Genomic DNA, 22,820 nt, shown 5'->3' on the forward strand with positions numbered 1-22,820 from the left:
TAAAAATTCTCCTATTCACAGAGGTTACCCAAAATGATGCACACTGTTTGGGAGCACAAAGCAAAGTTTTCCTGCTCATTAAAAATGTATATGTGTTCGCTAGTAGCCTTTTTTTTTTTAAGGCTAAGGATTTGTCCATTAAAATAAATGCTAAACATTTGGTTAATTTGTTTATACATTTGGAGCATTCACTTCATAGGTAGTGAATTTTGGAAAATGTTTGTACATTTGTGACTATATGCTGGCTACAGAAAAGTGGTTCCATACCAAGCATAGATTTGTTCCAATAGAAAAGTTGAGCAAGAGTACCCACGACTAGTAACCATAGGGCTTGATGAATAGTTAAAAAAAAAAAGTTTCCTGCGCGCCATCCAAAATAACTGGAGGTTTTTATAATCACTCTAATGACCATTAATAAGTAAGCTCACACGCCACATCAAAGCAAACCTCTTGATGAATAGTCCCTTTCTCATTACATGTAGTGACAGATAGTGAGTGGTTAATAATATCCTAAATGGGACCTTGCAATGCCCGCTGATTCTTCACTTCATATTTTGGTTTGTGAAATGGAGAGGTAATAAAATATTATAATGTTTTTTTTACAAAAATGCATGATCCCAGTTCACAGTGGTAGAGTACTTACCCAGTCTGCAGTACTTAATCTTACACAAAAAAAAAAAATTATATTTCAAACAAGATGGAAATGTTATAATATTTAACCCCTTCAGGACCGATAACGGTTCAGGACCGTCATCTGCATTTTTGCGTTGCCGACCGCTGACGGTCCTGAACCGTCCTAATGGTCAGATGTACTTACCCTTTTATTAAGGGATATGTAATATGAGAGAATCTAGAGGAAATATTTATTTCCTCTAGATTCTCTCATATTACATATCCCTTAATAAAAGGGTGAGTTTATTCAGTTTATTCATTCTGTTCTGCATGTTATTGTGTTAAGGTTGGAGGTACCTTCACGTGTGTTGAGCTGCTTAGTGGAACCAGGTTCTTCACTACATTACAAATTTGAGCGCCTATAAAGCACGGTTTATTTGTCATTACTTTTCAGATGTACTTACCCGATTGCCGTCGTTCCCCCGGCGGCGATTGGTGGTGCTCCCGGTGTGGGGAGACTGCCCTGGGGCCATGTGATCGCTCAACAGAGCGGTCACATGATCACAATAGGTGTCCAAGTGTCTGCCTGCAGGGGGACTGCCTGTGCTGACAGGCAGTCTCCCTGCTAGTGTCAAATTTAAAAAAAATAAAGGTTAATATTAATAAATAAAAATAATAATTATATATGTGTATATATATTTATATATATATATATATATATATATATATATATATATATATATATATGATATATAGACATATATTCTATCTATATGTCTATATATCATATATATAATGTCATACTAAGTGTATTTTTATATTAATATGTACATATATTAATATAAAAATACACTTATAGTTAAATTACACACGTATATATATAATATATATAACTATATATATTGTGTGTATATATATATATATTATTATAAAATACAAATAATAAGTAATTTAAATTAAATGAAAACATGTAAAAATAATAATAAAAATTGAAAAAAATTATATATCTATATGAAATTTTATTCTAACTGTATTTTGATAGTAATATATATATATATATATATATATTTATATCAAAATACACTTAGAATGAAATTGTATATATATCTATGTATAAATAAATAAATAAAAATAATATGAAATATACATATGTCCATATACAAAATTACATAAATAATTATATAAATATATACACACATAGACTTCAAATATATAAATATGCATATATATTTAAATTCTACGTGTATATTTATGTAATATTTTTGCATAATTAAGTCATTTTATTGATTGCAATTTGAGGGACCTGCCTGCCAACCCAGGCCGAAAGTCCAGAGAATGTAATTTGCTAGCACTATATTTTACCCTGTAACTTTCTATGACACCCTAAAACCTGTACATGGGGGTTACTGTTTTACTCAGGAGACTTCGCTGAACACAAATATTAGTGATTCAAAACAGTAAAACATATCACAGCGATGATATTTTAAGTGAAAGTGACTTTTTTTGCATTTTTCACACACAAACAGCACTTTTACTGATGATATAATTGTTGTGATACGTTTTCTTGTTTTGTGTTCAGCAAAGTCTCCCGAGTATAACAGTACCCCCCATGTACAGGTTTTTATAATGTTTTTGAGAGTTAAAGGATCAAATATATGGGTCAAATATTTTTACATTGAAAATGGCCAGGTTGGTTACGTTGCATATGGTAGCCCAAGAATGAGAATTACCCCCATGATGACATACCATTTGCAAAAGAAGACAACCCAAAGTATTGCAAATGGGGTATGTCCAGTCTTTTTTAGTAGCAACTTAGTCACAAACACTGGCCAAAATTAGCATTCAATTTAATTTTTTACTTTTTTCACACACAAACAACTATGAACGCTAACTTTGGCCAGTGTTTTCGACTAAGTCGCTACTAAAAAAGACTGGACATACCACATATTGAATACCCTGGGTTGTCTACTTTAAAAAAAATATGTACGTGTGGGGTGTTATTCAGAGATTTATGACAGATAATAGTGTTACAATGTCACTATGGATAAATTTTAAAAATGTATGTTTTGAAACCGCAATATCCTACTTGTACCTATAGCCCTAAAACTTGCAAAAAAAAAGCAAAAAAGCATGTAAACACTGGGTATTTTTAAACTCACTCTTGAATCTATTTAGCAGGTTTTTGCATTCACTTTTGTAGATGAGTAAAATATTTTCAAGTAAATGTCAAAAAACGTATTTTTTTCAATTTTTCATCATATTTTTTTAAAAAAATTAAGTTAAATTACATGAGATTATATAAATAATGGTATGTAAAGAAAGCCCTTTTTGTCCTGAAAAAAACCCTCAATATATAATTTGTATGGGAACAGTAAATGAGAGAGCGGAAAATTACAGCTAAACGCAAAGACCACAAAAGTGTAAAAAGAGGCCTGGTCGCAAATGTAAAACATCGCAAAAACAGTCCAGTCCTTAAGGGGTTAATATTTATGGTTTGGGTTATTTTAATTGTAAAAATGGGGCAATGCAATAGAGGAAATGAGGAGCTTTAGATGTTGTATATGGTCAGGAAATAATGGTTACAAATAGTACATATAGTGGTGTGAGTCACTGCTAAACTAAGAGCATAGAGTATGGCCAAAATCACATACTTTGAGTCAGGGTACAAAGGAATCCCACCTTGCCCATCTGAAAAAGTTGTAAAACTCACCTTTATTCCAGCACTGCGAGTGTCTACCGACACTGGCTCCACCCCCACCCTGCCTTATTGGCTGAGATCAAAAGAATTCCCGATCTAAGCTAATCGTCAATTCTGATGATTTCAGCCAGAGAGGTGGGGCAGGGGCAGAGAAGGCGGTCTCTGGCTAATTAGCATCACCTTATAGAGAAGTATTGAATTAATGCATTTCTATGGGGAAAGTTCAGCATCTCGTTGTGCAGCTTTGACACAGGAAGCACCTCTAGTGGCCATCTGAGTGACTGCCACTGGAGGCAGTCATATTCTGAAACACTCTGAAAAAGCAGTGTTTACATGAAAATGCCTGCATGGACTGACTATATGCACCAGATCAACTACATTAAGCTTTAAAGGGACACTGTAGGCACCCAGACCACTTCAGTAATTGAAGTGGTCTGGGTGCTGTGTCCCTTTTGCACTGTTTACATTGCAGCTCAAAGTCTGCCCTCTGTGGCTGTCTACCAGACAGCCACTAGAGGGCTTCTGGAATCCAAACAGACTTTTGGTCCATTATCTGACGCTGGACGTCCTCGCGCTCTGCATGAGGACCTCCAGCATTAGATTTTCCCCTTAGGAAGGGGGGGGCACTCCAGGAGCCTATAGTGCCAGGAAAACAGGTTTTCCTGGCACTATAGGATCCCTTTAATGTCAGATGTTTGCAAATAGTTTGCAACATTCACTCATCACTAATATGGTGCCATGACCTAAGATAATTGGATTAGGAAATGGATAATCCTTTTTGCTTGAGCAGCCAGTCCTTAAGTCATTTCTGAGAACTAATTCAGTTAACCCTCTGGGAAGACTCAGTGATTTGTACAGAGAGCTACAACGTGAGTAAGGAAGATTTAAAGCAGTACTTGAAATTGGGATTTCTCTGTTCTTTTTTAATGCGTTGTAAAAATAACACATTAACGTTATGGGCCACACGTTTGTATATACAGTTCCAAAGTGAGCTTTGAGACTTTATGAGATGATGTTTTCCATGTTACTTTACCAAGCCAAGGAGAATATCTGAGCCTCCCTGGTACCACACTATGAAATAGGTATTATACCCTTAAGAGCATATCAGTAAACAAAGAAAAACAGGCAGAGTGAGCCTTTTGCAAGGTATGGGACTGGAGCTTCTTCTTTAATAGCCCCTATGTCAATATGGCCTAATGGTACACACAGTTAAAAACCATTCAGACCAAGCCTCTATTTAACCTTCTCCAAGGACAGAGACCTGGCTGAACTAAATGACTAACCCAATTTACCACTTCTAGCACGTATCCTCTGATATGATATATTAAGGTGATGCTGCAAATAAATAATTGTAAATGTCTCAGATCACAAGCCACATGACAACAATTGAGGAGGAAGTTCAGGGAATGTGAAAGAGGCATACTCATGTAGTGGCTGAAACAATGGATGAGGACTTAAGCATCCAAATCCAGGCACACACTAGACAACAGGGAGACAGTGCAACATGAGAATTCGGGAATACCCAGAGACATCACCTGCCTACATTGACTACATCTCTGCTACTTTTAATACAAAGAAAAACAGGTTATATGATACAAATCACTTTTAAAAATGTCCTAGAGGACCTGGTAAAGTAAATAGAAATGGATGTTTATCCAGCCATCCTGTGGCAATGCGTCGAACCTATGACGGATCTTTGCCAAGGTCTTTGCCAAAATGTTTCTGAGTCATTTTAGTGGTGGCTAAATAAATATGCAATATTATTGTCCAGAGTGCCAGCATTTATTTACCTCATGTTTCTGGTGGAAATCTTGCTTGGGACATTGGCTGGGATGAGTGCCTTTCTCCTGATTGGACTTTTAATGTTATCAGAATTATCCTATTGCAACACATCCTTTTGAGGTTGGTTCCTGGAGTGTACCTAGCCAGTCACCATGCAGATTGGGGAACACTACCTTTTTCACCTTTTAATTAACAATAACTTTTTCTATATAACTGATATTGAGTAGTTTAGCACTGAGAGTTCAAGTGCATTACAGAAATTGGTGGCTGTGATCGCTGACACTCTCTGATCATAACTGTTAGTATGGCTGCTTGGGCTAATATTTTCTCCTTAGACTGAGCAGCACAGAATGGTCAGGCTGGCAGCTGACCAAAAAAATAGATGATTGATTGGAAAAAAGATGGTTAATGGTTAGGGAACACTCACTAAATATAGATTGTATTCACAGATCAAGTGAGAAGTACCCATATATTTAATGCATTGGTTACTTTTTCTCAGCTGATCTTTGAACCAAATGGGGAAATAATGTGCCTATCTTTTTATGTATCTGTTTTTGTTAACAAAATTTGGATTTGGCTGAGCCAAACAACCATGGCTGAATGTCAACCGTTCTGAATGTTAATTTTTTTTCTTTTGTTAGAAGGGATTTGGACTAAAATATATAATTTTTTGTCATGCACAAGGCTAGTGGAAACATGAATTCTTAAGTTTCTGTGTCTAAGAGGAATTGTCAAAGTCCAACTCGAGATATGTACGTGATGCATAACAGTAATGTTAAATATATATGTATAAAAGGGGAGTGATAGGACATGGAACGTACAACATAGGGCTGGGCATAGTATAGAGGCAGTAAGATTAGGCCCAGTTTATTAACCTGTCAAGTACTCCACTTATCGTAAGGAAGTAATAAGTTCCTTATAATTGCTCTCTTGGGCTACTATAGGTTACTAAGGACTGGTAAGATTGTTTTGATTTCAGGTCATTTAAGGTTACAAGCGAATCCTTTGAACACAATTAATTTATTTAGTTGAGTTGAGTTGGATTTTATTCTTTTCTTTTGATGTTCGTATCCTGCATACTAAACTGAAGTCATGTTAAGGAAATTAATATTGCAAATTATTACCATGTATCTGTCGGCCACATACCATCTGCTCCTGTGTTCTTTCTTAGTCAAACTAAAACTGTATGTATGTTGATTTCTGTTATGACACCTTATATTTTTATATACCATTGATGCAAAATAGAACAAAAAAAGGTTGCGCCTAAAATATACAGTAAAACATATAAGAGTGTATATAATAAATAATATAAAATAATACAATTTAATATTGAATGTTAAATGAAATATAAATGGATAATTGGCAATAGTCCAAAGCACTTATCATAAGTCCATAATGGTAGATGCCGTGTATAAGAACAGGGATCCTGAGGCGTAAAATGGGGTGTGTCTTCACAAATGGGTACTTGCAATCCAGGGAGGTAATATGTGAAGAAAAAAACAAGAGGAACTCCAATGGCACAGTATATAGATGAATAAAATGGTAAATAAAATAAAATAAAAGTAGTCTTACTCACACTTTTCAGAGCTAGAACCTAGCTCTGATATAACCCACGTGAAGTGGAATAATCCCCACTCAAGGATATGCGGCGTAATATTGATTGGCGAGTATCTGGCTCAGATTCAACGTCCAAGTTGGTATTATTCGACCCAGGGAGATAAAATAAAGTATATAGTGCTCTCTGTATAGTAATTAAAAGGTATAAAAAGAGAATAAATATACTACTCACAGTATATAGAGCAGGCTTGTACTGCTCAATGTAGGCGCTTGGGTGGTATCATCCCCACCTAAGGATTCTTTAGGCTTCTCGTCAGGTAGATAGTATATGTATAGTCCGGTGAAAAAGAAATCAAAATGGCTATAAAATGTTTTATGCCAAAGTATTTTCTTTATTGTAAAATAATAAAATTAATATCTAAACGCGTTTCGCCGCAAGGGCTTCTTCAAGTAGATAATAGTAATATATAGTAATATAATAATATAGTAATATAATATTTTTACTATTATCTACTTGAAGAAGCCCTTGCGGCGAAACGCGTTTAGATATTAATTTTATTATTTTACAATAAAGAAAATACTTTGGCATAAAACATTTTATAGCCATTTTGATTTCTTTTTCACCGGACTATACATATACTATCTACCTGACGAGAAGCCTAAAGAATCCTTAGGTGGGGATGATACCACCCAAGCGCCTACATTGAGCAGTACAAGCCTGCTCTATATACTGTGAGTAGTATATTTATTCTCTTTTTATACCTTTTAATTACTATACAGAGAGCACTATATACTTTATTTTATCTCCCTGGGTCGAATAATACCAACTTGGACGTTGAATCTGAGCCAGATACTCGCCAATCAATATTACGCCGCATATCCTTGAGTGGGGATTATTCCACTTCACGTGCGTTATATCAGAGCTAGGTTCTAGCTCTGAAAAGTGTGAGTAAGACTACTTTTATTTTATTTTATTTACCATTTTATTCATCTATATACTGTGCCATTGGAGTTCCTCTTGTTTTTTTCTTCACATATTACCTCCCTGGATTGCAAGTACCCATTTGTGAAGACACACCCCATTTTACGCCTCAGGATCCCTGTTCTTATACACGGCATCTACCATTATGGACTTATGATAAGTGCTTTGGACTATTGCCAATTATCCATTTATATTTCATTTAACATTCAATATTAAATTGTATTATTTTATATTATTTATTATATACACTCTTATATGTTTTACTGTATATTTTAGGCGCAACCTCTTTTTGTTCTATTTTGCATCATTTCTTATCATTAGGGGATTATAGGGGACTCCCCTTTAAGGATTGCAGCCTTACTATTATTTTCTTGTGTGGCAATCTAGCGCTGATTTTTTCTCTTTCCATTTTATATACCATTGTTTACTAAATATCCTAACTGGTATGTGAACAATCTGGTATTTTATTTTTATTTTTTACTTTGATACGACCAAGCAATCACGATTTTGAAAGCTATGAATATAGATGACAAGTCAATGTCAAAGCAGTCAATTTTTTGGAACTGCAATCAGTCCTATCACTCTGGGCCAGGGTGCAACCAAACCAAGGTCCAGCACTAGGTCCCAGATACCATATGTTAAAAATAAATAAAGGTTTAGGCTCTTCAAGGTCCAAAATAGGCAACCAGATAACAAACAGCAATGTTTCAACCCTTAAGGTCTTTCTCAAGTTCAATTAAACTTGCCTTGTTTGGACCTTGGAGTGCCTAAACGTTTATTTATTTTTTACACTAGATTTAAAGGTCAAGACAAGCAGATTAGGGGCAAAACCGTACCATAAAAATGGCCATGGTCTATTATCTGAAACTGAATGAATAAAACTGAGGTCATACACAGTTCAATTCAACAACAAAAATATATAAAAAGAAACATGGTAAAATATTCACAACTGTGACATGCCAGTTATATAAAGGGTGCAACAGTATGGATCCACTGTGGTATAGGTTATTAAAATAAATGCAATCTTCTTGTTGGTAAAGGAGAATTTATTTCAAAAACCTTAGTAAATGTATACCTTGAAATCTTATAGATATAACTTGTTGGTGGTGATTTGTGCACTCCATCACAATGCATTATAAATATATGAGTGGTCCATTGTGGATGTACATCTAAGTCACTTGTAGGCAACATTGCGTACCTCAGTGTTGATTGAATAGATTCTTTGAAAATATATTTTCTAATGTGTGGGTTTTCTTGCAATTTAGTTAACACTACGCAATACATAGGTTAAATAAGTGTGGATTCTTTTTGATGACATAAGCACTTTAAACACTAGAATTACGCAGGAGTGCATCAGATTGGTGCCAGTGCAACCAAGAGATAAAATCTGTGTTCTGTTTCTAAGTACACTATGGAAAGAGTGCCACCCAGTGGCTGCAATTTAAAACAAACGTAGAAAAATTTAAAAACAAAATAGCTGAGTCTGCAGAAAAGGTATACTGGGAAATATCCTTGGAACAAACAAGATAGAAAACATTAACCCCTTCCAGGACGAATACTATGACAGGGATGACACACTAAAAAATATTTGCTTCATCTAGTGCTTAAATGAAGAATGCAAATGAGTCAGGGTAGCAATTTTACTTAAAAGTTGGTTGTGCTTGAGCTTTAACATGTATTTGTTAAAGATTGGCTATTACAATAAAGGAGAAATTAGGGCACTTGCCTTCCTTCCCTCTGGTTAGCAAAGTCAGCACTGAGGATTTTTCATCCCTATACACGTGTTCTGTGCTCTGTTAGCGTACCTGCAGTATTCTGCTCCCTATTGACCCTTGTGCATGGTCTTCCAGGACTATGTGGCCTTTGATCACTAATCTTGAACTTCTGCAGCACGAATATACAAAAACTAGGACCATTACAAACCTGCATTAGAAAACATGCTAATGTTCCTAACTATATATATTTAATAATATAGAAATATAGTAGATGCAGAACTTTGAATTATTACATTTCTGAACTTATTTCTTTCAGAATTAGTTTTTCACCTCTCCATCACAAGAAACTCAAGTATGTACACAATAAACACTAAGTTTTAAATTTGGCAAAATATGCTTTATGTTTCAAACACATCAATTTTATTTCACAATTCACTGTGAAAACATATATTATACAATGTTTTCAGTAAGACAGTCAAATCCAAATGTCAAATACCGGCAAAAATATGCAATTACAATCCAGAGATATGTTAAAGACATATGACAGAATTTAAGGCAGCAAAGTGGTTTTACCCCATATTTCATTTATATCTAGTGCTTTATCCTGGACACTTGCACTATTAAAAAGTGGAACATTTGGATAATATGTTTAATAATAACCATGCACTTTCAAATTAAACTTTATTATTTTTTAAGGGCAATTTTATCTAATGTAAAATATAAAATATATTACTGGGACAAAGACTGTTCAATTTGAGGTTCTTGTTAAGTAGCTTCTCCTATTTAATGCCACTTTTTCACTGACTATTATTAGTCACTGGCTTTGTAAGAGTGGTTGTTAGCGGTAAGTGAAGATTCTAGTTAAGGATAAACATTTTCTTTTGATGGGAATCTTGTCAAATGTCAGTTTGAGTCTCTATATATTCCTTTATTACTTAATGAAAGTGTGAAGCTAAAAGAATCCCAGGATAAAATGTGAGACTGTGAGTGACATGGTGAATTTTAAAAGTGAATATTCCCCATTATGGATATAGAAGTTGAAAGATGTTCAGATTGCTATAACGAATTAAATAATGTAGAGACAAGAATTACATTAAAAAAAATATTTAAGGAATCTAACAGAGTGTTTATAATTCCAATCTGAGCTCAGATTATCTAAATTAGAAATTAAAATGGAAGTGTCACCTTCATTAACACTATTTTACGTGGAAATATCCGTGGGCAGACTGACCTGATTGGGAATTAATCATAGAACATAACATTGGCAGGGTTGCTCACTAAAGGGAGAATTAAAACTGACTTTTAAATATAAGATCTAAATAGCCAAACTGGAAAAATTATGTAAGCCAGATGTGCTTTCAGTTCTGCTACCATGACTTTAAATTTTAAATTCACGTTGAATTCTCACTTTAGGCAACACAATTTGTTGATATCTCTCAACATAATTTACAGAGGTATTCACTTACACAAGGCATGCTGGGAGTTCAAAGTGAATTTAAAATTGTCAAACTGAACAATCTGCCGTGGCTAAGGCCAGTAAGGTTTTGTCATGTATTAAAAGGGGCATTAATTCTCGGGATGAGAATATAATTTTGCCTCTTTATAAATCGCTGGTAAGACCACATCTTGAATATGCTGTGCAATTTTGGGCACCTGTTCTAAAGAAGGATATTATGGCACTAGAAAAAAGTGTAGAGGCGGGCTACAATATTAATAAAAGGAATGGAGCATTTTTACTGTGAAGAAAGGTTAACAAATTTAAACCTCTTTAGTTTAAGAAGAGAGGTGCCTGAGGGGATATGGTAACAGTAGACAAATATATCCAGGGCCAATACAAACCATTGTCTGGAAATCTATTTATAATTAGGCCACGAGGTCATGCGTTTAGACTGGAAGAAAGGAGATTTAGTCTAAAGCAAAGAAAAGGTTTTAATTACAGTAAGAACAATAATGATGTGGAATTATCTGCCTGAAGAAATAGTTTTATCAGAGTCTGTACAGATGTTTAAATAGCAACTAGATGCATACTTGCAAAAACATAATATTTGAGGATATAATTTTTCAGGTGTAGGGTAATAGCTTCTTGATCCAATGATGTATCTGACTGCTATTCTGGTATCAAGAAGGAATTTCTTCCTAGTTTGTTGCAACATTGGAAGTGCTTCAAAATGTTTTTGTTTTGTTTTTTTGCCTTCTTTTGAATCAACAGCAAAAAACAGATGTGAGGAAAGCTGAACTTGATGGACACAAATCTTTTTTCAGCCTATGTAATTATGTAACAAAGAATTGAATTTGATTTTTTTTTTAATTTTGCTATTTTAGCCTAAATTAAAAAAAAATACACATATTTAAATTCACTTTGAATTTCTGCCAATTCTTACTTTTGTGAATAAGCATGTTAGTGTCTTCAAGGCAAAATACAATTTATGGTAGAATAGTGCAAACATGTGTTTCAGTCTGTTAGTCTAAATCAAATTCCCTTTAATCCACACCTAGGCACATTGGTTCATCCAGGACTTACCTCTGCAGTTTTATTTAGTAAATAAGACTCTGCAGGTAAATCCCAGGTGAATGAATTCTTATGGGAAATAATGTATAGATCACGCCACGCACAGTCTCACTGCTCAATTCTCCGCCATTTCAGTGTTTTATTTGTTGTTTCTACAGGTTTATATATAATGTAAATAGCAATAGTGTATGGTAATGATTGAAAGTGCATGTAAGGTAAGTTATTTGTTTAACCCCTGTAGTGCAGGGGGGGGGGGGGACCTAACATTATAGTTTTCTGCTATCTTTGTAATCCTAAGAGTGGCCAGCTAGTGTGCCATTGGGCTGGTGTGCCCAAGCAATTACTTTTGACAAAGCATAGCAAACTTTTAAATCAAAATTCATGACAAGCACCTCCACGGATTTAACAAGAAAATGTCTTTGCATGAGAAATACATGACATAAGAATATAAACCTGACATTTCACTTTCCTTTAAGTAGATCATGCTGTTATTAAACAGGAATAAACTGAAGAACAGAACCACATTTTATATCACAGTTACACTACAATGTATCATCCTTTAATAAATTAAACATTACTATTGAGTTAGAATGTCTGATGCATTTTTGTATAGGTTTAGAGATTTATTACCATATATTACTTCCTCCAACCCTTTGTTTCAGCCCCGCTCATTTTGATATGTTAGGTAAATTTTGCAAGATCATTAATTGTGATTTGTAACTATGAGAACTACCAATATTTAAGTTATTTATTAATATAGACAAACTACCAATATACACTTTTATACCAGGTAGAAAACATTTTCATAGTTTGTAAGAGTAATGGGTACTTTTTTGTGTGCAATAATAATTCTTTTTTTTTTTTTATTCTTTTTTTTTGAAGCGCATTATCAGGTACATTGTGGAGTTATAACATTTAACAGGTTACATGAGTTGAAGCAGTAAAGAGGGGTTGTTGCGCTTTTTTTTCCCTTTGTTCATTTGTTTTAACATAAGCAAGTAACAGGTTTATCAGAGAAGTCAATATGCCGTCTATACAAGATTTAGTTCAAACAGGGTAGCATATATAATATAATCTAGCATAGTATGTTTAACTAGGGATGCATACAGTTAGTTTAATGGCTTATATAAGTAGTCAGGCATGGAGGTGCAAGTTAGTATTGGTTTAAGTTGGCGTGCTAACAAACTGTGACAGGTTGGTATTCCACTCCGTACCACACACTTTTGATTTCAAATCACAAGAATAGGACTCAGCTCCCTGCACCCTAGGCTGCTCATAGTAAGTGCACCACTGGAAGTGATGTATAAAGGAAAGATCCCTGCCCATGGTATATAATGTAAATCAGCAGTGTGAAGAGAACAATAATAAGAAGGGCTAACCAGCTGGACATAGATGTATCTAATATAATCATATGATAGCTTATGAATCTGTCCGCTGGGCACAAGACACAGAGTAGATTAGGTAGTCGAGTGTAACGAGCGGTTCATCCCTGCTGGTCATGTTGTGCCATCTCGTCCTTTTTCATGTATGGCATTTACCTCTCCCAGTCTTGCGCTCGATGTGGTGTAGTGGGTGGTCGCTGGGGACCAAGAGCAGGACGTGCGTCTCATGTGTTCTCAGCCCGGTAGAGGAGCAGCTGATCAAGAACTTACCAGGGATTAGGTCGGTGGCGGCTCGGTTCCGGTGGATCTCCTTTCAGGGTCTTGCGCTGCCATGTGGGGTGCCATGTCTCCTGGCTTAAGGCTTGGGTAGGTAAAACCCATAGCTGGTTACATGTGTTGCTGGGGCCGGGAGCTTATTCAGTCCCATTGAGGCAGTGAGGGGTTTCTCAGGTGGCCGTTTTGGATTTGGGGCATTGGTGTGTGCCCTGCTGGCCTCGATGAAAATCGATTCGGCACCCTCCAGTGGAGACTGGGATAACCCCCCCGTCCAATGGGGGGGAAGGGGCCTGTGAGATGTGTCACAGAGCCGTTGTATGGCAGCCAGATGAGTTAGCGGGGCGGCGGCCGTCCATCCCGCCTCTCTCACAAGAGGGCCGCAAGCTCCAAAGCCCTGTGTAGCCCGTGGGGCCCCAGAACTCCCGATCTTAGAGCCTGCTGTTGTGCCAACTTCAGCTCCAGCACAATGCAGTTCCTCTCCGGTTGTGATTAAGGCTGTGAACCTCGATTCTCGGTCGAAAAGGCCAATTTCTGCAGGAGCTTCTCCCGCATGCGACCGGTCAGCATGGCAGGCAGGCCCTGCCCCCCGTGCTATAATAATTTTTAAAGCGTTCACTAATTAAATGTTAATTGTTTTTAGTTGTATAATAATGTATATATTAAAATTATATTTTTTTTGAACAACTGTTTCTCTCATTGTTGTGCCTTTCATTTTTTTGACCTTAGTTTTGCTTGTTCAAAATATTTTTTCTAAACCTTGTGTTTTCACAATATGTATAAAAAATGACACAAAATTGACTGTTACTATAACTTGAGCTCGATATCACAGCGTGTTAATTATGTTAATTATGAGAAAATTATGTTTAGGGGTTACTCCTTAACTCATTTTTGAAACTTGAGACTCTTTATCGATAGCCTGTTTGTGCTACTTAGTATAGTTGTAATCCGTAAAGATTTATTTTGTGGCGCGAGTTATTAAAACGTTATTTCCATAACTTTATTTAACAGATAACGTCTATGCAGTGGCTATATGGTGACCACACAATGATGGAAATGATTGAGAAAAAACGTACTCTTTGCAAGGAGATAAAAGCGAGGCAAAAAACTGAAAAGGGACTGTGTAAACAAGAAAGCATGCCCATTCTGCCAAGTTGGAAAAAGACCAACGGATCCAAAAAATACAGCCCTCCTCCCTATTCCAAGCAGCAAACTGTGTTCTGGGATACTGCTATATAACAAAGACCTAGTGTAAGAACCCTCTGCAAAATAAAATGTGCAGACAACACATTCATGAAATTGACCAGTAGTTGAAATACAGTTCTTAGGCTGTTTTTCACGTATTACAAATCAAAGAAGACAGACCTACCTACTTCAAGTCACAAAAAAAATCAAGATTTTTTTTTTTTTTTTGCAGATGTATACAAAAAAAATTAAATGTAAATACCTAATCCATTTATGATTAAAAAGAAGTTGACAAATATAATTAAATTTATGAATAATTTTGATATTTTGTGTAATGTAATAATTGTAATGTTGTTTTAAAAACTATTTTATGTGAGACTTTTTGTTTCATCTTGCTTTGCTTTGGAATTTTTTATGAGGAATGCATTTTTTGTTTATTCAGACGTTTATTTTGCTGACAGAAACTACAAAATCTAGATATATTTATTATATACTGTATGAAGAAAAAAAAAACAGAAACAGATATGTGGGACATATAAGTAAAACCTCCATGTTTTATTTTACATTTCATGTTTAGTGATAAACAGTCTGAAATAGCACACTACCTAAATATAACACTTCTGTAAATGCAACCCAGTTTTGTTATTATGACATGGAGGTTAGTATATCATTTGGAATTTTTATGATTTAAACTATATCATTTGTTTTTCAAGAATTCAGGAGACCATAGTTCACTGTGACGAAAATGAACATCATACACAATATGAAACTAAATGAACAAAAAGTCACATACTAATAAGCAGCCCACATACAGACATCAATTATTTAAATTTATACAAACTATTGAATGACAGGGGATAGACAAATTATTATGTTGTTAACTAGTTAAAAAAGTAACTGATTTCCACATTTTTCTCCCCATTGGCAATATTTCAAACCAAATTGAAAACCTACCAACGTCTGATTTATGCTTGTCTGACAGAGTGAAAGGTTCCTGTTTTCAAGAAGCTGAGGTACATATTACTGTGTGTGTTTGTGTTGAAATCACTAAAAGCAGCACTGTCACTTTTGGATATTTAATAGCAATGCATTTATAATGGAATAAAGACTGCATTGGAAATTCATTGACATTCCAACAAAATTAGAAAATATCTATAGGAGTTATAGTACATTTTTTTTGGGGGGGGGGGGGCAAAACATGGCAAAGGGATGATATTAAGACAGGCTGCTCATGATGGCATCTCAGTGTACATGTGCAAAATGACCCGAGAAATATCCCACAATCTTATTGTATTCTGGGTTTTCTATTTTTGAATGTGTGAGAATGCACAAGGGATGTGGACTCCTGGCAGACTAGAGAGAAAGATGGCATTGCCAAGGAGGGAGAAGTTCTACCTACCGACTGTCCCCTGGGTGCCACCATAACAGTGGACATGTCCTCTTGAGGGAAACTTTGCATAAAAATGCAGATACCTTAAACTGACAATGTTACATTGTATATATTAATCTATTTCCGAAATATTCCTAAATCACAAAATAACCCACATGATTTAAAAAAAAAAAATATATATATATATCATAAAATTTGTCTTGTAAGGTATTATGTTTCCATTAAGGGTGCTATAAGTCCTTTTTCTTCAAGTTTTCTGTTTTCAGGATGTAACTGTGATGATTGCCTTACTGCGGTAGTCTCTTCATCCCTGACACGAAGTGACAGTGCCACTAGGCTGCATTTCCTGTTTATAAAATGCAACTTTGTTCCATATCCAGGAAGCACATACTGTAAGCATAATGTTGGCCAACTCTCTGCATGTGGAGGGAAAATAATTCACAATACAAATAAAAAAAAATTCATTTTGAGATATGATATGTAGCTGCTGCATGTACAGATATTATTAGATGTTACAGCACTCACAATTCAAAAAACTTTTTGCGACAAAGTTAGAATTGCTTTTTGACTGCTTTTTAACAGTCAAAAAGCAAATAAAAACAATAATTGCTGTAATACTGTGCTGAAACTTGGACAGTCTTGAAAGATGTTTTACTTCTGAAATATGCTCACTTCATCAATGACAGAATTAAAAAAAAATAATATGAACATGCTTTTGGTATGGCATGGATTAGTCAGGACCTTAGCAAAGCTTCCACATTAAATTAAATCTAAAAATTGCAAATCAGGATCATTAGCCATGTAACCATAAACATATTTATATTTGGTAGTGGTGGTGCTTAATTCCTTTTATACAAACAATAAGACTATAACAGAAAAAAACAACAATTCCAAGATCATTTTACATTTTCATAATAATTTCTTCAGGCCAGAGAGCAATCCTTTTTTTACCATTAACATTCTTTTTTTCTATTATATAATTTCCCTTGAGGTAGCTATAATCATTGCTTCATGTTTGTTGTATTAATGCACGTCCTGACACTGTTTAGATTCCTTCTGGTGATTGGTGCATTTAAAATAAATTCATTAATTAAATACCACTGTGCTCTTGTAGGACTTTTGAACATAAGAGATATCTATTACAGGAAGTTTGGGTCCATCATAGTATAGTACATTAGAAGTGATCTATATTTCTTTAACTAATACAAAGTGGGCAAAGTTCTAAATTAAGAGCAATCACCATAGAAACAAATGGAATGTTCCCACAGATTCCATGTCATACTGCATATTTATTCCGTACAATTCATAAGCCAATTAATGTACTTTATAATTTCATTAGAATAACTATATATATTTCCTTGATGAGGCAATATATGTTATTTAAAGGAACTTCAAAGGGTTAAGAAAGTGAATTTCTTTTCCTATTTTTTTTTTATTTTCAGTTGATACACATGAGGTACACAAGGATGATATATCCCAAGCACTTGCTAGAGATGTAACGTGTACAACTGAAACATGACCTAAAATATTATGCCTGATACCTCAAATTATGTTCATAATGTGCCATAATAGAACATAGAATGGTGCTAAAGTGCAACTCAACCAGACATCAAACTGAAATCACGTTGGTTGCTAGACAAACACAAAATAGAACATAATTATCCACACAATTACTTTTCAATTACATTTTTCCACTAAGTTTGTATGCATGTAGAGAAAGCACTTAAAATATTAATAAAAATATTTAATATGGGATACATTATATATATATATATATATATATATATATATTGAAACACAAGAAGAATCTTCTGTAAGAATCTTAGTGTATAAAGGGCTATTTATTTAAGTACATTCGGATCATTTAGTTAAGATGTGGTACAATACGTACAATCTTTATCTAATAGTTTCATTATTGGGAAATAGTGATGTCCCGAACGGTTCGCTGGTGAATAGTTCCTGGCGAACATAGCTTGTTCGCGTTCGCCACAGTTGGCGAACATATGCAATGTTCAGTCCGCCCCCTATTCATCATCATTGAGTAAACTTTGACCCTGTACCTCACAGTCAGCAGACACATTCCAGCCAATCAGCAGCAGACCCTCCCTCCCAGACCCTCCCACCTCCTGGACAGCATCCATTTTAGATTCATTCGGAAGCTGAATTCTTTTTTTTTTTTTTAGACAGAAGTGTGTTATATTTGAGCATGCTAGGCTGAACGTGCGTATATCATGGCTAGTTGCACTGAGGGTATGAGTATATAGCAGTACATTGTTGTGAAAGATGGCTGTCATGGTTAGGGTGTAGCTTGCACGTTATCAACTGTGTATTTATATCAGCAGCTCCACCACTAATTATAAATCAAGTGTGAGTCGCCCCATGAGATGAGACTAGTGAATAACATAATACATGATTGGTTAAGGTAAAGGCATGTAAGGAACTACGACAATAAACTCTTTAGGAGGTTAAATAATGACATGTTTAAACGCTTGCTACTTTACGATTAGTTAATGAGCAGAGAGCAGTTCATGTGATCAAAGGCATGGTGTGGAGGATCGGCTTTACTGCTTCTGCTCATCCGATCCCTTCTGGGCGCCAGGTGCAGACCCTGGGAGTCCCTGATACCTGGAACAACAAAGGCAAGTCTCTGGCTGAGTGCCGGGTTCGCGGCTTGAGGTGGTGAAAGCTTGTTTTGTTGGGTGGTCGGATCTGTCCCGGTGGTGCTTCACGTCCGGTGCGGGATTCTGGTTGCGAGTGCTTGACGTGGGGCAGGCTCTGCATTTCTGTTTGTGCCTCCGGTCCCATCTTCGACGCCTTTTGCGTTGGTGGATTTTAATGGGGACTGCGTCGCATAGCTGTGGTGGAGCTTGTTGGGGCTGTGGTGGAGCTTGTTGGGGCTTCCTGCTTGTTATTTGCTTCCAAAATTGATTAAAGAGTCAATATCCTGCCATGCTTTGCTGGTACCAGGAGGACACGCGTCTGCCGCCATATTGGGAGAGTCGCAGATGAGTATGTCAGCCTGGGCGGCTGTGCTCTGTGCATCCATTAGCTCCAGACCCCGAGGAGGGGGGGGGGGTAACGGAGCTCCTGCCGGGAAGTAGCTGCTCCTGGATCGGGAGTTCGGCCGCCTCTCCCGCCCGGTGAGCACCAGGCCACACTTGCCACAAGGAGGTAAGTAAGACTCTGTCGAGTTGCTGACCGCTATTAAGCATGTCGGGTCGGTCAGGTAGGAGCAACATTGCTGGGTCATCCCCTTCTGGGGTGAAATTTGCTTGTTGATAGCTGCTTAAAGTGAGATATTGAGGGAGCTCACACGAAGTGCGTCTTTCCTCCATGAAAGCTAGGCCCCGCCCCCCGGAAGCTGCATTCTTAGTGAGAGGAGGGACAGTGTAGCTGCTGCTGATTTAATAGGGAAATCAATAGCTAGGCTGGTGTATTCAGTGTCCACTACAGTCCTGAAGGACTCATCTGATCTCTGCTGTAAGGACAGCACCCCAAAAAGCCCTTTTTAGGGCTAGAACATCAGTCTGCTTTATTTTATTTTTTTGTAATCTAATTGCAGTTGCCTGCCTGCCAGCGTGTTTGTCAGGCTCACAGCGTATACTGTGCCCACTTGCCCAGTGCCACCACTCATATCTGGTGTCACAATAGCTTGTATTTAAAAAACAAAACAAGGGGGGCGGGGCCTGACTGCCTAGCTGGATGGACGTGGGGCTCCTCGGCTCCTGAATTAAACCCCAACAAACAGCCTGAAATCCCCGTACAAACTGCCATTCAGCAGCCACAAGACGGCTAGAGGGACTCAGGCTACCACACCGTTACCCAGGGTTGGCCCCCGTCCTACCGGCAGCGATGTATGCTGGGCAGCTGGGACTGCGGCCTGCCGCGAGGCTCTGGCGGGAGAGGCGGCCGATCTCCCGCGCTTAGTCCGGCGGGTCCTCTCCTGCGCCTACTGGGGCTCCGTTCTCCCCCCCTGTGGGCCGGGGGGGTTATCCCGGACCTCACCAGAAGGGCAGAGACCACCTCCTTTAACCGAGCGGTGAACGGCTCGAATGGAGACCGCACGGCGAAATCTAAGATGGCCGCCGGGCCCAGTACAAGCCGGAGTTCACGCTCCCACCTGAAGCGTTGGAGACAACACCCTTCACTGCTACCGGCGGACCTCAGGGCACCCTATTTGAGCTCCCACCTCACCCACACAAAAAGGAGTAACGGATACAGCATGCAGGCATCATATTGGACCCCAGACTGACGCCAGCTGCAATAAAAGAACGAGCACACTCCTGACCACCAAGCACCTCAGCCCTCAAGCAATCAGCGGGACACGCAGGGGACTTGATCAGGGCCAGGACGTCAGCCAACTCGGCACTGCTGCAAGACCAACTAAGCGGCTGCTAACAGTATCTGATCATAATACTAGCACTGCATATTATTTGTTTAGCATCTCCTTGTTTCTGATTTTACTAGTACTGATGCTATTACTACAGAACTGTATAGCAAAATGCCTAAGTACACATATGTGCTGTGTCCGACAAGCTCAGTAACTCTCTGCCCCCTGGTGGTTACTCTCCAGCATTGTGGAGAAATCTACACTTGAAACAATTTTGTAAAGCAAGTACCTTGACAATAGTTGTTTGAATCGTACACCCATACACACAGAATGTACATACAAATGTAATGTCTTAGTCATCTCAATAGTTATGTGTGAAGTGTCCTCTTTAACTAACCTGCTGAACGTAATGCATCTTCTCACAACTCAAATGTTTAATTACGCAAGTTATCTATATTTAAAAACAAAAAATGTGCAAATTTCTATGCCACTGTCTAATATCTGTAACCCTTGTAACACGCTGTTGTGGCGTCTGTTCATATATTGTGTTCACCTGCACAACCAAAATAAAGAATTAAAAAAAAAAAAAAAAAACTTTTTTGACTGTAATATAATAGCAGTCAGTTTCCTTCACACGTGTGCGTTTCAGGGCCTGCCAGGGCACAGTGTCACACCAGTGCAACTCATATCTGGTGTAACAGTAGTGTACATTTAAAAAAAAAAATACAGGGGGCTTGTTGTCACTTTTCGGGGACCCTTGGTGTTGTATGGGGCTGGGTGGAGGAAGAGACCTTCAATGACATCAGTGAGGACAAGGAACGGGACATGGCTAGCTTGGTATCAATTTAGGAATGTTAGGTGATTTATGCCCTTTATGGATTAAAACCAGACTCTGCATCAACTATGTAATTTTCCATGGGAGTTTTGCCATGGATCCCCCTCCGGCATGCCACAGTCCAGGTGTTAGTCCCCTTGAAACAACTTTTCCATCACTATTGTGGCCAGAAAGAGTCCCTGTGGGTTTTAAAATTTGCCTGCCTATTGAAGTCTATGGCGGTTCGCCCGGTTCGCACGTTCGCGAACATTTGCGGAAGTTCGCATTCGCCGTTCGTGAACGGAAAATTGTATGTTCGCGACATCACTATTGGGGAATGTAAGGATTGTACATGAAGAGCAATACTAGGACATTGTTACAATATTTTAGGATTCATTATGTATAGTCAGTCAGTTTCTATGGTGATTGTTTCACACGTAGAACATTGTCCAATAACTACTGTAGTTTGTCCTTCAAATAAATTTGTTTTAAATTTTCAACATTTCTTTCTCTTTACCACTAAAACATCTAAGAACAGGATGTATTAAAGTAAAAGAAATGTGACAATATGATCTGGTGTAAGCATCCTAGGAGTTGCAGACCACCACAATGAAACTGCCAGAAACAGACTATTATTGGCTTATATGTCAGTGGTAATAGAAGTAACAATGACGGTCGCAGGTGTGAATAATGCATGTGAGGTATTATATCTATGTTATACTGATTGCCATTTAATCTGTCTGATTAGTTTTGAGAAGCTTTTAAGTATTTATCCATTAAAGGGCTACACCAAGCACCATAACAAATACAGGTCACTGTAGTGATTATGGTACTAGGAGTGTCCTGGTGCCACCCAATGTAACTAGTCAAACCATTAGATAACAATTTGACTTCTTACCTGTGGTCTGATGGTGCTGTTCCTGGCCTCTATGCATTTGTAGGCTCTTTTCACGGATCTAGGCCCAGCAGTGCAGGATTTAGCCCAGTGGCTGAGAGTGATCAGCTGATGCTCACAGCCAATTAGCTGGCCCTGCACTGCAGAGCTTAGCTCAGTAGGGCAAACAGAAACTGCTAGCAGAGAGTCTAGCATCCAGCAGGACCCCAGGTAAGATGTAAAAACATTAGCACACAGTTTGGCGAATTGCATTGAGGGGGCGTCATAGCAATCCTGGCACTATAACCACTACAGCATGCTGGGATGGCTATGGTGCTTGCAATTTTCCTGTAATAGTCTACATGAATATTATGTCTTGCGATTCTCTAATTCTTGTCTCATAACATTCTTAAGACTATGATATCTAAATACAGAAGGGGAACCCCTATGTTTAGGAGTACAGTCACCTACGGTGCATCCCGACCAGCCTAGTGAGACTCAAAAGCAAAGCTTCAATTTAAAAAAGGAAAGCTGTCTGGGCACGCAAAGAGCTTTTAGCATGCTTGATAAAGACTCAAGCAAAGAGCCAAAGAGCCAAAATGTTGCTTTGAATCAATAAAGAATGCTCTCTAACAGCTCTTAAATTGGGACATTCAAAACACTGACTGACATGCTTTAAGCTGTTATTTTTTAATAAGCTAAAGATTTCCTTAATTA

The 22,820-nt window shown here is 37.3% G+C and overlaps 1 protein-coding gene across 3 annotated transcripts in view; it reads left to right on the forward strand.

Annotated features, from left to right (window-relative positions):
• Positions 1-14,973, forward strand: part of NYAP2 (neuronal tyrosine-phosphorylated phosphoinositide-3-kinase adaptor 2) — a 127,609-nt gene extending 112,636 nt beyond the window's left edge. For all 3 annotated transcript variants that reach the window (XM_063442514.1, XM_063442516.1, XM_063442515.1), the window contains one exon: positions 14,522-14,973. In XM_063442514.1, coding sequence (XP_063298584.1) covers positions 14,522-14,749 — 228 coding nt within the window. In that variant the 3' untranslated portion in view covers positions 14,750-14,973. The remainder of the gene's footprint in view (positions 1-14,521) is intronic.
• The last annotated feature ends 7,847 nt before the right edge of the window (positions 14,974-22,820 follow it).

The sequence above is a fragment of the Pelobates fuscus genome, chromosome 2, assembly GCF_036172605.1.
Source record: "Pelobates fuscus isolate aPelFus1 chromosome 2, aPelFus1.pri, whole genome shotgun sequence".
NCBI classification, from domain to species: Eukaryota; Metazoa; Chordata; class Amphibia; order Anura; family Pelobatidae; genus Pelobates; species Pelobates fuscus.